This window comes from Canis lupus, chromosome 24, assembly GCF_011100685.1.
Source record: "Canis lupus familiaris isolate Mischka breed German Shepherd chromosome 24, alternate assembly UU_Cfam_GSD_1.0, whole genome shotgun sequence".
In the NCBI taxonomy this organism is placed as follows: Eukaryota; Metazoa; Chordata; class Mammalia; order Carnivora; family Canidae; genus Canis; species Canis lupus.
Genome location: NC_049245.1, coordinates 48,318,746 through 48,335,339, shown reverse-complemented (window position 1 = coordinate 48,335,339; position 16,594 = coordinate 48,318,746). Strand labels below are relative to the sequence as shown.

Sequence of the window (16,594 nt, the reverse complement as noted above, 5' to 3'; positions counted from 1 at the left end):
ATGGGGCACGGGGCGCCGTGGGCTTCCTGGCTGAGGTTGGGGCAGGATCTGTACCTCCTGTGCCGGGCTCAGCACACGCACGGCGGGCAGCTGGCTCAGGGCAGCTCCTCCACCCCTCACCTCGGGCGGTGCCGACGGCCCTACCGTGAGGGCCGCTCCGCACCGAGGCCGGGCCTGGCCCATCCACCTGTCCGAGGACTGTGAGCGCTGTGGTCCTCGGGCGTCCGGGTGCCTGACCTGCCGACTGCCCCACCCGCCCCGGGCTGACTGGGGAGGCGTCCTGGACGCTCGGGCCCACGCAGCTGTGGGCCGGGGAGCCCGGGGTCAGCCCCTCACCCCGCCAAGAGCCCAGGACGGCGGATCCCTGAGCACCCCTCCCAGGGCCGCAGGAAACAGCCTGGCCCCGCGAGCAGCCGGGCCAGCGACTGGCTTCCCTTCAGGCCCGTTTCCTTTATCCGGTTGTTTTGCTCTGGATTCACAAAGCTCGGCCTTCCCCTCCATGTCCACCCTTCCCCCATTCCAGAGTCAGCAGGCCGGGACCGGACATTTCAGGGCGCTAGAGCACCCCCGGCCTGGAGCTGCCCTGGAGCAGGGGAGGTCATCCAGCGACCCGGGCCGCCCCCTGCTGCCCACGGCGGGGAGCGCAGCGCCCGACCCTCGCCCGGGTGTGGGGGACGGGGCAGGCGTGGGGGACTGGGCGTGGGGGACTGGGCATGGGGGACCTGGCAGGTGTGGGCGACCCGGCGCTGGCCCCACGGCCTGCGGGCCAAGGGAAGACCACCAGACGGCAGCAGCAGCAGTTTATTGAGTCCTGGCTTGGCGCCTGGAGCATCACCCGCAGGCCCAGGGCCCCCCAGGAGCGCGGCCACAAGGGAGGGGCCGGGACCTAGCGGCAGGCCAGCCCGAGGGAGAGGCCGGTTCCAGGCCCCGCGGGCTCTTGTGGGCGCGCAGGACGCTAGGTGCCCTCCGTGGCCGCCCGCAGCGCGAACAGCTTCTCCCAGCAGGTGGCGATGGCATCCAGGGCGCGCAGCACGAGCCTCCGGCTGCCGCGCCGCCGCCGGGGAGGGCGCCTCTTGGGCCACTGGCTCCGCTGTCAGGACGGGGGCAGGGCGGTCAGCGAGCACCTGGGGTCCCCACCCCCGCGCCCCCTCCTTGCTCCCGGGGGGCAGGGGGCCCGTGGGTGGGGAGGGACCCGGGCCGGCCCCGCGCACCTGGCGCAGCACCCAGCAGTGGCGCCGCATGACCGCGTCCGTGCGCAGGGCCACGGTCCACGCTGCTCTCTCCAGCGCCCCGCGGCGGCGCCCGGCCACCACCCTGCGCAGGGTCCGACCCAGGGACGCAATGGACAGTAGGATTCCGCGCTCCTGGGGAAGGAAGGGAGGATGCTGGGGAGGGCCCTGTGGGAGGCCCGGGGGTGCCGGAGGCAAGGGGAGGGCGGCCCATACCTTCTGGGCACCGCAGGAAGCTCCCACCCGACCCCTCCAGCCAGAGGCCACAGCTCCAGTCAGGTTTTTCTGAATGAAATGCAGGGGTCGGGAGTCCGGCCCTGTCCACGCGGCCCCTGGCCCTCCCTGCCTCACGGCGGCCTGCAGGTCCTCCGAGATGACCGCTCGGTAGTGGCGGAGCACGTTAGGGACGCTGCAGGCACGGGGCCCTGCCTGGCCGGGCGCCATCCCCAGCAGAGCCAGCAGGAGCGCCCAGAGTGCAGGCCTGGGAGTCACCTGGAAGGGACGCTGGGTCAGGGCGGGGTGCCCAGGCCTGCGGGGGGCCCCCCACCGCAGCCCCCACGACAGCCCCCAGGGAGTCTCCCAGCAGGTGCACAGCGGAGAGGTCGCTGGGCCGTCGTGACACAGGCCTGGACCTAGCAGGACACGTCCTTGCTGTCTCAGGTTTGGGGCAGGATGGACGATAAGCCTGCAGGCCACACGGCTCTACGCAGACACGGGGTGAATGGTGGGGGGCCGGGAGGGGGGGCTCCAGGGGCAGAGCTGACCTCGGCCTAGGGGTGCAGCCCGCACCCCGCCCCCAGCAGGGCCAAGCTCTCCTCCGGAGCCACCCCCGCCCCCCAGAACGGGGGTAGAAGTGCTCTGGTTCCAGCACGACCGCTCCCCCAGGCTCTCCCTGGCTCGGGGCAGGGCATCCCAGCACCTCCCGCCCAGCAGGACAGGGCTGAGGGCTCCGCGCAAGGCCACACCCCCCTGGGAGGGGAAGGCTTGGGGGAACCCCCAGGGGCAGCGGAGGGGGGCAGCTGTGCCACCCCAGACACGCCTTCTCCAGCCCCCCCCGCCCCAAGAGCCCGGCTTGGGGAGAGGCCCACAGGTCGGAGAGCGAGCAGCTAGTTCCCCGACCCCGGGCCACACACCACCCCCAGGCCCCCCGGGCTGGAGTCAAACAGCAACGGGAAAATTAATCATGTGAAGCCAGCGGGACGCAGGACTCGACTCCGCTTCCCAGCCCTGGGAGGGGGGCCCGCCGGGCCGCACCCCAAGCTGCACAGAGGCCTGGGGTGCAGCGCTGGCAGGTTCGCCGTGGCCCCTTGAGCTCGCCCCAGGCATGCCCAGCGGGTCAGGGGTCGCAGCCGGGCAGCAGCTGTGGGCACGGGGAGGTCCACGCGGCCGGAGAGCAGGGCAGCCCTGGCACCAGGGGCCTGACCCGGAGGCCCAGCAGCCCCCTCCCACCCCCACCGGCCCCCCGCTGCCGGGAACCAGCACCCAGGGCCCAGCCAGCCGGACTGAGGTGGTGGGAACCCGGGGGGGGGGGGGGGGGGGGGGGGGGGACTTCCCGGCAGGGCACGGAGGGCCAAGCCACCTCCCCTGGACCACGCTCCCCAACCCTCTGGCCACGTGGGCCCCCTCCCCAGTGGCCGCTCACCATGGGCCTGTCACAGCGAGGCCCTCCCTCAGCCCCGCCAGGGGGCCTGGCACATAACCGTGGGTCGCGGGTCCGTGGGCAGGGGGCGGCTGAGGCCTCAGGACAGGCTGCAGCAGGGAGCGCTGGCGGCGGGCAGACGAGGCTTTTGAAGTTGGCTCCTCTGGGGAAGGAGGGAGGGAGCAGGAGGGAGGCCCCAGGATCCCGGCCCTACCCCCTCCCTCTCCCCACCTCCTATCCAATTGCTTCTTCAATCAACCTGACCCTGGAGCCGGCTGCGGGCTCCCTGCCCAGCCAGGGTCATGCTCAAGCCGAAGCCCCAGGACAGTCTGCGCTGCTGAAGAGGCGGGTGGGCTGGGGCGCCTGCCCCTCTGCAGGTGCTGCCCTCTGGGAGCCCGGGGTGGGGGTGGGGGGGCGGGCCGGCCCCTGCCGCAGCCCCCAGCGCCTGTACCCTCGCGACTGGGCCGGGGCGGGGGTCCTCCCAGGCTGAAGGGGTCCTCTGCTGGGGGAGCCCTGGGCGCCCAGGAGCGGGGGCCGCCACGCCCATGCCTGGCCGCACCCGGTGCCCCCCGGAGCACCTCAGAGCAGCCTCCAGAAGCCAGCCCGCCTGGACCTACAACTGAAGACCCGCCGGCTGAAGAAAAGCCAAGAAAGCGCCTCAGCGGAAACCATCCCCACGTGAAGGAGAGGACATTCACACATGATGATCCCGATGTTCCGGAACTTTCCAAGGGCTCTCCAGAGGCCGTGCCTGACCGCGAGATCGGAGGAGCGGCTGGGAGAAGCCAGGTCCAACCCAGGGCAGCGAAGGCTGCCAGCACCCCTGGGATTGTACAGAACGGCTGGCTGCCAAGCCCCTAAAGCCTCCGGGACCCATTCTGTGTAGCAGGCAGGGTCCCTCCCTCCCCTCCCAAGAGATCAGAGGAAACTCCGAGGTCCCCACCAAGACCCCGCAGAGACCACCCCCCCCCCCCCCCCCCCCCCGCCGTGAGCCGCCCTGCACCGCTCCACGGGCCTGGCCCACCTCAGGCTGTGAGGCGGAGGAAGCATGTCCGGATCCAGCCTGAGTGGGATCTGGGCCACGGGGTGGCGTGGGGCCTGCTCCGGGCACCCAGCGTCCTCCTGGCCCCCGGAACCAGAGGTGGCCCCAGTGGAGCCGCGTCTCAGGTGCCTGCGTTGAGGCAAGTGCCGCCCAACCCCGGCTGCCTGGGAGGGCGGAGCCGGCTGGAGGCCCCGTCACGGGTGTCACGGGGCATCAAGAGGCACCAGGCCCCCCGGAATCTCCCGGTGCGTGCACGTGCGGGGACAGCTGCCAGCTGCCCTCTCTCCACACGTAACAATCAGCACCTCTTCCCCCTGGCCCCGGCCTCCGGACAACCCGGGATTTCTAGCCAGACGCCTGAGCCGTGGCCGACACACCCCTCCTCGGGGACCCCGGCGGCTTCCAGCGGGACACATGGGACCCACAGCTGAGAAGGCCTCTGTCCTCACACACCAGCGGCGGGACTCCACTCAGACTCCAGGTTATGCCTTTTCCAGTCCAGAGATGAGGGCAGTTACAAGCACTTTAGGACAAAACTGATGATAACGTAGGAAAAATTCACTAGCAAATGTGAGAAAATCTCTTCTTGGTAACACTTCCCTCAACGCGTGCCCGAGGGGCCTCCTGGTGACCCCCTAGCGACACAGTTTGGGAGGCACTGCGGGAAGCTGAACCTGCAGTCTGCGCTCTCACTCGGGAACGCCAGCGACCCTGGGGGGCAGACTGTGAGGCGCCCCCCACCCAGGGGGATAAGGTCGTCGTCGCCAGGAGAGTGGGTCCGGCTGTTCCCAGAACGTGCCCGCCCCCGCCCCCACCCCCGCGCCCACCCCGAGCCAGGGAGGCACACGGCCTCCTCTGCGGCATACGGCTGTCTGCAAGAGGCCCCCTGAAAACAAGAACCCCAGTGAGGCCATACAAGGCCGGAGGGCCGAGTGGGGTGGCGGCATGGGGGGACTGGCGCAGAGAAAACCAGGTCACCAATCTGGACGCACTATCTAGAAAAAGTTTAATCAAAGAGCAGGGTGGACAGCTCAGAGCCCCTCCCAGCCTCTCCTTGCTACCCCACGCTCCTCCACGTGCTGCCCCGAGGCCCGTGCCCAACGGGGACCGATGATCAGAAGGTGTTCTTGATGTGGGCTGCCACCAGCACAAGGATCTCCCCGATCTTCCTCTGCCAGTTGGCGATGTCCTTGGACACAGCGCACCACAGCTCCCCGTGCCGGGGCTCGGCGTTCTCGCAGCGCCTCCTCACCTCCTCGCGCTGCTCCTGCGCAGGGACCAGCGGGCGCTCGAGTCAGGGCTCCTCCCAGGGGGCCCCACGTGCTGGCCGCCGCACCAGGCTCCCCCAAAAGCTACCCCTGGGCTCGCATGGAGTTGGGACAGAACCCACGGGGCACAAGGTCAGTCCTCAGCCCACCCCTTTACTCTTGGGATCCCGTGCCCCAGGCACCAACTTCTCAAGAAATACTAAGACACCCCTTAAAATCACCCAAACGTCCACGTTTCAGGCTAAGAGGCTACCAGGCTGTAGGGAGAAAGAGCTGTGGAAGCAGAGACTGTCGAGGGGGGTTACTGATGTGCACGCCCCCCCCGCTCCGGTGTGGGGGCAGCAGACCCCCGGTCGCCGAGCAGCACCTCACCTCCGTGCCATGCTGCAGCTCAAACTTGTAGAAGAACGCCCAGGCGTCCCCCAGGTCCGAGTCGATCTTCACCGTGCGGTGGAACCACTCTCTGGCCTTGGTGATCTTCCGCTCGCTCCAGAACAGCCTGTGCAGAAGCGCAAGTGCAGGCTGAGCAGTCACGTCTGACGGTGCCCGAGGGCTGCTGCGAGGCCAGCACGAGTGACCTGGGCGCCGCCTGCCCGGGCCTGAGTGCACAGCGAGCCCAGCCCTGGCTGCGGCCAGCACGGGGCTTGGCTCTGGCCACACAGATCTCCTGTCCCTGGTGAGCCCCTGGGCCCCCCCGGGAGAGCCGAGGACGGGCCTGACTGCCTGGGCGTCCCTCCAGATCACCGGCTTGCAACGGTCCATCAGAGCTCTAATAGCCGTTTCTTAAAAAATCCTCAGAGACCAAGAACTTCAAACTCCTTTAAGTCCGTGTATTTCCCTCTGGGGAAAATACCAGACTAGGAGAGTAAACCTGACAAAAAGTCAAATTACGACTCTGACCCGGGAAGGTGACGTCTCGACCCGCTCCTCAGTAGGTACCTTCGGGATCGTTCTGCTCTCACCCCACCGCCAGCCCCAGGCCCGCGCGGCCTCCCGCGGGAGCCCAGCCGACACTGAGGGGCTGGGCCTTGGGTCAGTACCGGGAACGTGGACCAGAGCAGACACGTGGACCAGAGCAGACAGACACGCCCGAAACCAGGCGGTGCTGGGAGCCACCGGTGAGGCTGGCCAGGGACCAAAGGACCCACGAGGGCCCTCGGACAGCCTGGGGCTCTGGGTGCTTCCAGCCAGCTCCACCAGCCCCGGGCCACAGGCGCCGAAGCCAACCCTACACCACGAACCTGCCGTTCAGGGCAGCTGTTGGCGCTGGCCTCGGTTACAGGACGAGTGACTTCGTGCCCTGATAGCTTGATTGTTTTTTAAGCCTTGTGGTATTCTTAATTGCTTGGTGTTAGATAAACTATGACTTAAAGAGCACAAACCCCGATAGCAGGTACACAGAACACCAACCTGGGAACAGCAAGGAGTGACTTATTTACTTAGCAAAGCCTTTTACGAGGTTTTATGGCCGCCCTATCGGAGTGTTACACATAACAGTCGTTCCGGGAGGCGGAAGCACAGGGTAGGAGGCAGGCAGCCCCAGACGGGCCCAGGCTGGGCCTCAGGAGCCGGTGCCCTCAGCCCTGCGGCACCTGAGCCCACTGCAGGGGATGGCCCGGCTCCTGCCCAGGCAGCGACAGCACAACGGGAGCTCCCGAGCTGCACGGGCCGTCCCCCGCCCCCCAGGTGAGGCCTGCGCAGTCCCAGGAGCCCAGCCGAGGTTCTTCCTGAGGACCCTCCACCTCCCAGGCCAGTCACCTCCCACCCTGCCCTCAGGCCCTCCACGCACGGCCACGACGTCACTCCATCTTCCCAAGACCCTGCGCTTCCTCCCATGCCCCGCACACCACATGCCTCCCCAGGGAGCACCTGACCCAGCATCCGGCACACGAGCTGCTGCTGGAGGCCACCGGCTGACCTCCTCTTGCCCTTGGGACCATGCACCCTCAAGGAAAGATGGTCTCCGGCACATCCACATCCCCATGCACGCTGACTGGGCCTGACCGATGGGCCCTGGATCGTCCCTGAGGTCACCACGGTGAAGATGTCTGCTTTCTCATCCTCACATAAGAAAAACACCTTGCTTATAGCCCTTTGAGCCAAAGGACTTTGCTTACTCAATTCTGTGTGGACCAATGTCAGCAAGTTTGCCTCTTACGGCCACGGACACGTGGAGGTGTAAACTGAAAGTGCCACAGACAGAGAGCAGCCCCATCAGGAGCCCAGGACGGAGGGAAGGCGGGCTGGGCCCAGAGCAAGCTGCGTCTGTGGTTCCAGGCAGCCCAGGCCAGCGGGGCAGCATGTGTCTGCGTGGCCTCTGCGTGGAGGTGTGCCCACTTTGGGTCAAAGCAGAAGTGCTTTGTCACGGAGCTCTGGTGGCCAAGGACCCTAAGGGGTTCCATTAGGCGCCCCAAAGGTCAGCAATCCCAGAGGAACCCCCCACTCACTTGGCCACAGCTAGGAGGACGTGGGGGTCATGCTCACACTTCTTCAGGGCATCGACGCTCTTGGTCTTCCTCTGGGGCCTCGCCTCAAGAAAGATGGCTTCAGACCACAGGACACCTGCAATTCAGACACAACACGACAGCTCACACCCACCTCTGCTCTCAGAAACGGCCCAACCACGTGCAGGCTACCTCGAGAGGGGCTGGCCGACCCTGGGTGCCCGCAGCCCGCGGCCATGACCTCCCATGTGTCTGCCCCACAGCAGCCCTGACGGCACAGGCCAGACGACTTTCCAGCGGTGACTGGGTTGCAAGAACCCCAAACCTATAAGATTCATTCCCACCAACGCTGTAATTCCACACGCAAGGATTTATTACAACAAAACAATCAGAAACGCCAGTAAAGATTCAAACTGGCCGACAGGTGAGTGGCATACTTCTAGCACATCCACGGGTGCGTTCTATGAAGCCACTAAAAAATATACATTCCTAAAGATTTGATGATGATGGAAAATTCTCACAAAACTTTCAGTTCTAAGGGCATCTGGGTGGCTCAGCTGGTGAAGCATTTGTCCTCGGCTCAGGTCGTGGTCCGGGGATTCTGGGATCAATCCCGGGTCAGGCTCCCTGCTCAGTGGAGACCCTCCTTCTCCCTCTGCCTCCAACCCTCCCCACACTCGTGTTCTCGGTCTCAAATAAATAATAAGTAACATCTTAAACAAAACAACCCTTTCAGCTTTATTTTTTTTTTTTTTTAAACATATTTTTCTTTTTTTAATTTTTTTTTTTTTTTTTTTTTTTATTTATGATAGTCACAGAGAAAGAGAGAGAGGCAGAGACACAGGCAGAGGGAGAAGCAGACTCCATGCACCGGGAGCCTGACGTGGGACTCGATCCCGGGTCTCCAGGATCGCGCCCTGGGCCAAAGGCAGGCGCTAAACCACTGCGCCACCCAGGGATCCCCCCTTTCAGCTTTAAAACAAGACACAACACTAAACACATAGTAGCACTTCAGTTGTGTGCAGGGACAGGCTGTAATAATACAAGTAAGCTAAAACTAACAGTTTCTCAGGAGTAGGTTTACACAAGACTTTTTGGGGGGTGTCAAGATTTTATTTATTTATTTAGTTATTGATTTATTGATTGATTGATTGCAATTTTTAAAAAGATTTTATTTATTCATGAGAGACACAGGCAGAGGGAGAAGCAGGCTCCATGCAGGGAGCCTGACGGGGCTCAATGCCCAGTCTCCAGGATCACACCCTGGGCCGAAGGCAGCACTAAACGGCTGGGCCACCGGGGCTGCCCTAGATTTTATTTTTGAGTAATCTCCACACCCAGCATAGGGCTCTAATTCACAACCCAGAGATGACGAGTCAGACGCTCCACCCGCTGAGCCTGCTGGGTGACCTATAGGTGATGTTTAATATCCTTTTTTGTTTATTAAACTCCAAATATGTTCGTTCTGCACATATGTTTAAACTAGATTTGATTGATTGATTGATTGATTGATTTTATTTATTCCTGAGAGACGCAGAGAGAGAGGCAGAGACACAGGCAGAGGGAGAAGCAGCCTCCCTGTGGGGAGCCCGACGCAGGACTCGATCCCGGGACCCCAGGGCCACGGACTGAGCACCAAGGCAGATACTCAACCGCTGAGCCCCCCCGGGCGCCCCTACACACGTGTTTAGATGTAGGTAAGATACCAGAAGTTAAGTTTCAGAAGAAAAAGTAACGGGGGCACACCAGAGAACAAAGTCAAACTCCTCACGCCAGGAGTAGAGACGCAGTGCAAATGCCTGAGACCAAGTGCAGCTGAAGCTCTGACAGACAAAGCACGTTACCGGCATGCGTGATTCCTGAGACCCTCTCCCTCAGGAAATGCCACTGCCTGCCGGATGTGGGGAGGCAGGAAGCCACTTACCGGAGTTGGGGCACTCCTGCAGTGCCTTGGCCATGAGCGTGTTGGCGATGTTCTTCAGCCCTGCACGGTACTCCAGTCGCACAGACTCCAACCTGAGGAAGGGCCCACAGGGCGGGTCCAGCACCCACGCACGGAAGCCCCGGGACAAGCCTAGCTACGTTCCCGGAATTCCTGGGAAGCCACCGCGGCTGGAGCTCCCTGCTCTGCCAAGCAGAGCTCATCTACTGGAGAAGCAAGGCACTGGAGCCCGCCCACCGTGAGGACCAGAGGCAGCTGCCACCACAGCTGAGGCCTGGGACCCCGGCATCACACGGGTGCGAGTAAATACAGGTAGGACAAGGACAGGCTGGCACAGGCTGGCATGCTAGTGCTGCTGGGACAGTGAAGCATATCCGCAGCATCCTGGACCTACCCATGCTCCCGGGTCTCCTTTGGCAACCACCACGCTGAGCCCTGACGCCATGAGCCCTCCGTGGCACAGCCCTGCAAGCTCTCTACTACGGACAGGAGGCCAGCCTCACCTGACAACCTCCTGCTCATCCCTTAAAGCCTCATCTAAAAGCCACCCCTTCTGGGAAGCCCTTTCTTGGCTGCACCCATACTCAACCCCCCGGTGTTAGCTCCCGGCTCCCCAGTCACCTTCTACCAGAGCACAAATTAAACTGCGTGCAACTAACTACGGGCCCACGAGTGTCCAGGACGAACCCTCCCAAGGCAACTGTGCTTCCTCATGGCCAGCAGCTGCCACCCTTGCCATGGAGCCTGGGCTGGAAATGCTGCTGCACGAATGGCCCCACATGCGCAACAGCGGGAAGACAGCCCACTGGAGGGGTGAGCAGGGTCCACCAGGACTCACCACAGGCCGGGGTTCTTTGGGTTCTTCAGGCGAGACTTTTCCAGAATGGCCCGAGCTCGGGTCAGCTGCCCAACCTTCTCCTCCAGCCGAGAAAGCAAAAGCCACAGAGGGGTGGAGTGGGGACATTTCTTCAACTGCAAGCAACAGAGACAAGTAAGAGAGGGCTCGGCTGGTGTTGGAGGAGCTGTGATGGCTGTGGCCGGCCCCTCAGGCTGGGGGAGTCAGGGATGCTCGTGTCCACAGAGTCCTACCCGTGAGCGTGGGGTGGGGGTTTATGTGTGTGGCAATGCAGTGAACAAGTGCACACAGGGTGCGTGTGTTCTCACTACCTGGCTGTGCTGCGCGTGCATGCACGTGGGGTGCGTACACAGCGGCCCTGTTAGGGGTCCTGTAACCCAGGCCTCACTGAGTGCAGTGCACACAGCTCTGCAGACGGCAGGTGCAGGCCTGAGCGAGGGGACCACTACCAGCTGGGGTCTAAGCAAGTCACTGCCCACCGGGCCTCTCATTCCCGCCCGGGAACCAGCTGAGCTCACCCCCTGGTTGTAGGCTTCCCGAGCCCTCTCCATCAGCTCCTCCTGCTCCTCAATCTGTCCCTTCATCATCCACAGCTTAGGGAAGTCCTCATAGTGCCTCAGCGCCTCCTCGCACAGCTCCTGAGCAGCTGCGATGTTCCCCAGCACCCACTCCAGCTTCACAGACTTCATGAACACCTGTGAGGCAGACACGCCATCCAACAGCCCCGGGCACCCCCGCCCCCTGAGACGTCCCGACGGCAGGACCGCCTCTAGCACTGGCTCCAGCCAGATGGCACCTTCACGATACGGGTTTCACACCACAGCTCCCCTGACAGGTCACTTGCCCTACTGGGTAAGTTCCTGCCCACACAGGAACTTCTGTAGGGTGTTTCACATCCTTTGGCAGAAAGCAGGGGGTCTAAATGCAGAAACACATCTCAAAGCCAAGGATGAACCAACAGCCCTAGAGTACTGGGGCCTTAGTGGCACCTCACGCTTCCCGGACCCCATAGGCCCCAGGGCAGCCTGCTCACCCGGGCAGTGGGCGCACTGCTCCGCGCCTTGGCCAGCAGCCTGCGGGCTCGCTCATACTCGTTGTTCTCGGACTCCAGCTTCACAGCAGCCAGCCAGATCTCCTCACTGTTAGGGTTGGCCTGGAGGGAGAGTGCAGCCGTGGCCGGGTGGGATCAGAGCACAGTGGCCTGCGCTAGGTTACACTTAATCAAAAGCAGCCAGCCTGGGTGTGGGGCCGGGGCCTCACTCTACTGCAGGACAGTCTAATCTAATAAGCACGTCCAGGGCTAACGGACAACAAAGCTGGGTCCAGCCCAAGAATGCTGACCTACCTGAAAACAAGCCTGCTCATTTTGTGGGCACCCAGGCAACAACACCGGCAGTGGCAGAGCCACCTTCTCCGTGGCCCACCTTAAGCCCTCGTGGCCTCTCAAAGCTGAAACAGCTCACTCACGTCCTACCTGTATGGATTGGCCACACCCAACCCTCTCTCACGCCTGCTGACAAGGAACTGGCCATCTCAGTGCGTCCATGGGAGTAGGAAAGAAGGATGCCCAGGGCATTGCTGACAGTGCGGAGGGCTTCCACGGGCTAGCACTGGGCCACCTACAACCCAGAATCCAGCAGACACAGGGGTAGTACCGTCACAGCCTCCTGAAAGCACAGCTGCCCGCTGGCACACTTGCCTGGCCGCATCACAGACCTGATGAGCAGCCCCAGAGCGACAGGCACCTGAAGGGTGGTGTTGGGGACAAGCTGCAGTGTCCAGGGAGATGGCAGGAGAATCTGTGACTCAGACGGGAGCAGTGTCCTCAACACGTGGCTGTCCTCCAGCAGACAGCAGAAAGCAAAAGGCCAGGTATAGGCCAACCCCCTCTCACAGCCTTTACTCAAGGGCCAACCTTGTCACGCTAGTCAGGGCTGCAACAACACACTGACAGTTGCGCTGCACTCAACACTTCATAAAAACATATGCTGTGAGCGCCGAATGACACATGGAAGTGTTGAATCGCTACGGCCGTACCCTTCCTGAAACTGATGGAGCACCGCACGCTGACTCTACTGCAAGCTCCTAGCACCCACACCGCCCCGCTCACGACATCAGCCGTAACGAGCCTGGCTACGCGCAGCTGTCTGAATGGAACGCCTCCATCTGAATGGAGCCAGATGCCCAGTGGCTCCAGGTGGCCCCGCAGGGACTGGACAACTGAATTTTCTCATAGGAAAGAGGCTGTCACTGTGCTCTTATGTGGGGAAACGGTGGTCTCTGGCAACTGCTCCATGCAGCTGGGGAAGGTCACCTGCTGGCCCTGTGCTCTGGGTTCTGGAAAATCTGGGCTATTGTTATACCAAGGGGCCACGACCAAGGGGTAGGTCCACTTCCTGGCCACTGTCCTGCCCGTGGGCCCTCTCAGGACCCCGACTGCCTGCAGAGCACCCTAAGTTTGGTGCATCCTGACCACACACACCTCCTCCCTTGGGTCGGCTCCCGTCAGTGAGCAGGGGGAGGGCTTGAGGGCACACGCACCCTGAAGCCCTCAGTCCTCAACAGACACGGAGGTTGGGTTCCAGTGCACACGCCCCCTGCAGCCCAGATGACCCCTCAACCCACCTGGAAGGCCAGAGCCAGGATGCTCCTTGCTGCAGGCACATCCCCTGCCAGCCACTTGGACTTGGCGCCCATAAGCCACAGCACCTCCGCTTTGGGGCAATGGGCCACAGCCCTCTGCAGGAGCGCTTCCAGGGACTCCCTGGAAGAGAGGGGGCTACGGTCACCACCGGAGCACACAGGGTGCTCACAGCCTCAGCGTGGGTGCTGAAAAGACAGTTACTGCTCCAAAGTTCGGCGCTATCAATGATTTACCAGATTTTACAATGGGGAGAGTGTGGGGAAATCTTTTCTCTTCATAAAGGTTCTAAAATCAACTACCAAAGAGGGTGCTACAAAGCAAGGCATTGTTACGTGGCTAAGCCCAATGGAGGGACTTCTCAGGGGCCCTTTTATGGCTTTGTGTCCTGAGCGGAATGATAACTTCACGGTCTGGGTGACAGGAGAGCTCTTTTCATCTGTAACCACAGATCCGCCGATAAAGATTACGACCTAGAATCTATTCTTTGGTATCCAAAGAAAAAGGCTTACTGGAAAAAAGCTACTTTGGTCACTACGGAGCAAGAGTACCGCCAGTGTGGGTGCTGGGTGTGAGGCCCCCACGCCTCCCGTGGCCACTGTCGCTCTGCGGCACCACCTGACACAAACGACCTCTCTGGGCCTCGGCAGCAAGACGAAGAACTCACTCTGTATGAAGCCCGAGAGAGAGCACATCCTGCTTCCCAGGCAACACCAGAACCAGGACCCCAGATCCCGAGTGCCCCACCTCCTCTCACCATTCCATTCCATGAGTCAGCCGGATGGGAAGGGTGCCAGAGACAGGGAGGGGAACTGCCCCGAGCCCAGGGACCAAGGGCAGCAGTGGCAGCGAGGCACATCCACAAACCACACCTGGCAGGGGAGGCCCTGCTCCAGACACGGACTGTCACAGGTGAACTTGTACAGGGTGCCCAGCACAGTCCTCTCAAAGCACCCCCAAATGAGTTAATTCCGAAACCCCAAATGAGATGGTGGGAGTGGGGATGAGACAGGAGCTCTGAGCAACGCACGTGGACAGACACCCTGACCAGACTGAGATTCGACAATGCCGGGCAAGGAAAGAACTAGGGCCCCGGTGCTCCTAGCAGAAGCCCTGTCCCCCACACCCCACCCAGCACAGGGAAGAGCAGCAGAGGGCCTGGGCAGAGAGCACGCACAGCAACATGAGAGACGCTGCCCCGGAGAGACACCCCCTGAACACCAGAAATTGCAACACCTAATTTAATCAGCAGTTACAGCCAATAAGGCAGATCCAAAAGATTTTTTCAATTAAAGAATACAATTAGAGAAAACTGTCAAGGACCTCCTCAGAGCACAAAACTAGCCCAAACCCAAAGTCAGCACAGCTTAAATGAAAACCATGCCTGCCTGGGCCCAGACGCCACACCGCCCACACTGCTAAAGCCACCGCTGGCAAGACACAGGGCTGCAGGCCCCTGCTTCGCCCCAGGCACCCCATCGGCCACCAGGCGTCCGCCAGCTCAGCTGTAGGCACTTCTACTTCTGCAGAGACACTGCGTCTCAGTCTCAACTCTGAAGCACTGCTGGCCCTATCACAGAAGGAGCCATACAGAGCTCACAGCCTCAAGTGTCGGAGAAGCCTCTGCCCCTCGTCACAGACGACTGGATCCCAGTTCAGGCCCTCACCCACCTGTGGGCACATGAGGTTTATATTCAGCTCTACCCAACCTGGTGTCAGAGGATCAACGAGCACACGGGGGTGGAGAGCGCCCGCACCTGGGGACCAAGCACATACCTGGTGCCGTGGTTCTTCTCGAAGTACGCAGCTCGCAGCCACACGCTCTTCTTGCTGGGGAACACTTGCAGGGCGTAGGCATAGATAGCTCGAGCACACTCCAGGGCATTGTGGGCCACACACTAGAGCAAAGAGACAAGCGTGAGAGCGGGCGGCCAGCACAGGCATCAGAGCAGGAGGCGTGATGGCATCTGCTCAAAATCACACAACAGGACGACCCAATGAGAAACACATCCAGGACAGGGAAGCCCCAGGAGGACGGGGACGTGACACACACAGGACCTGGCATGGGGCTGTCTACCGCCCCCGACAAACAGGAGTGGGTACAGAGGAGCGGCAGCCACACACACGGGTTCCTCCTTAAAAATTAGGTGTGGTGCGTATTTTCCATCATAAGATATACCACAGGTGAATTCAAAGAAGACCAAGAAAGTACCCACCCACTTGAGTGAGTGTGGATGGCTGTGGGCTCCGGCGTGCAGGACAGAGCAGCTCTGGAGTCACATAGCAGACTGCGAATGCACTGCATGCACTCAGTCACACACTTCAAGGGGGTGGAAAGGCAACTTTTAGGATATGTGTATTTTTTTTTTTTTTTTAAGATTTTATTTATTTGAGAGAGAGCGCGCGCGGGCGCGCATAGGAGCACAGCGGGGGGAGGGGTAGAGGGAGAGGGAGGAGCAGGCTCCCCACTGAGCAGGAAGTCCAACGAAGGACTCGATCCCAGGACCCTGAGATCATGACCTGAGCGAAAGGCAGACACTTCACCGACTGAGCCACCCAGGCACTCCTGGATATGTGTATTTTACTGCAATAAAAAATGCAGGTTAAAAAAGAACCCGTCCACTCACACAGCCCTACCATAAACAGGTGCTGTTCTCTTCGGATGTTGTTTTCCTCACTCAAGAATTATTTTATTTCCTGGGTAGCATCACGCAACACAAGAAAACAAGTTACTATTCATGGTGTCACTGTCTCTAGATGGTCACGACCCAGGGACACTCACTGGGATAGGCTGACACCTGTTCTCACTGGGCCGCACACAGCTTAAAGGCCAGTGCCCAGCACACTCCATGCCGGATGCTCACGGACCGCCCAAAAAAACACGTGGCTTGGGAGCACCTGGGTGGCTCAGTTGGTGAAGCGTCCACCTTTGGCTCAGGTCAAATGAATAAACAAAATCTTAAAAAAAAAAAAAAAATGCGGCTCTCCCATACTCTGCAGACCCAGGAAGCACTCTCATACCAAGGGGTTTTGTACCTTGAGGTAAATGAAAAGCCACTAGAAGTGTGACAGAAACAAAGTTTTGCAACACTGATCATCTAAATGGCACGGATGGAGCTGGACAGGCAGCCTCACAGCATCTGAGCCACCCAAGGCCACTTCCCAGATTGACAGCTGTGTTCTCGAAGAGAACCACTAGCAAGCCTCCTGGCGTTCAAAGACCACCAGCGTGGAAACGGGCGTGGAGGAGTCAAAAGAGCAGGGACGCAACTGAGACGTCCGCATTCAGACTGGGTTCCTCCTTGGTCACGGGACCTGGATCTGACTCAACCCCCACAGAAACCAGGAAGGGCCCTGGTCTGGGCATGTCCCAATCAGAAGCGTCTGGAAAAGTGAGGAAGGTGCCAGGTGAGGGTTAGACCCCACAGAAACCGGTCTGTACCCCTCTCTGTGACTGCTGACCAAGGTCCTGAGGCCATTACAAAGCCTTCTGGGTACCCACTGCCCACAAGATCCAGTGACATCCTGCCCAG

General features: G+C 61.3%; 2 protein-coding genes across 4 annotated transcripts in view; both read right to left on the bottom strand.

Moving 5' to 3' along the window:
- Positions 1 to 870: 870 nt before the first annotated feature.
- C24H20orf204 (chromosome 24 C20orf204 homolog) lies at positions 871 to 3,184 on the bottom strand. The gene is made up of 4 exons (XM_038571385.1): positions 2,872 to 3,184; positions 1,446 to 1,721; positions 1,212 to 1,364; positions 871 to 1,090 (listed from the first exon to the last, which is right to left on the bottom strand). Exons 1-4 carry the CDS (start codon positions 2,872 to 2,874, stop codon positions 956 to 958), a joined length of 567 nt encoding a protein of 188 aa, XP_038427313.1. The 5' UTR covers positions 2,875 to 3,184; the 3' UTR covers positions 871 to 955.
- Positions 3,185 to 4,899: 1,715 nt separating this feature from the next.
- Positions 4,900 to 16,594, bottom strand: part of PRPF6 (pre-mRNA processing factor 6) — a 44,427-nt gene continuing 32,732 nt past the window's right edge. For 2 of the 3 annotated variants that reach the window (XM_038572941.1, XM_038572943.1), the window contains 9 exons: positions 14,838 to 14,959; positions 13,046 to 13,184; positions 11,454 to 11,573; positions 10,939 to 11,115; positions 10,403 to 10,536; positions 9,547 to 9,638; positions 7,626 to 7,740; positions 5,551 to 5,677; positions 4,900 to 5,177 (listed from right to left, as the gene is read on the bottom strand). In XM_038572941.1, the coding sequence (XP_038428869.1) occupies positions 5,025 to 5,177; positions 5,551 to 5,677; positions 7,626 to 7,740; positions 9,547 to 9,638; positions 10,403 to 10,536; positions 10,939 to 11,115; positions 11,454 to 11,573; positions 13,046 to 13,184; positions 14,838 to 14,959 (1,179 nt within the window). In that variant the 3' untranslated portion in view covers positions 4,900 to 5,024. The remainder of the gene's footprint in view (positions 5,178 to 5,550; positions 5,678 to 7,625; positions 7,741 to 9,546; positions 9,639 to 10,402; positions 10,537 to 10,938; positions 11,116 to 11,453; positions 11,574 to 13,045; positions 13,185 to 14,837; positions 14,960 to 16,594) is intronic. The other variant, XM_038572942.1, reaches the window with a different exon arrangement.

Coding starts and splice junctions, on each gene's coding strand:
- C24H20orf204 (XM_038571385.1), bottom strand. Junction 1,365..1,445: donor CTTCCTGCGGTGCCCAGAAG/GTATGGGCCGCC, acceptor TTCCTTCCCCAG/GAGCGCGGAATCCTACTGTC. Junction 1,091..1,211: donor ACTGCTGGGTGCTGCGCCAG/GTGCGCGGGGCC, acceptor CCGTCCTGACAG/CGGAGCCAGTGGCCCAAGAG.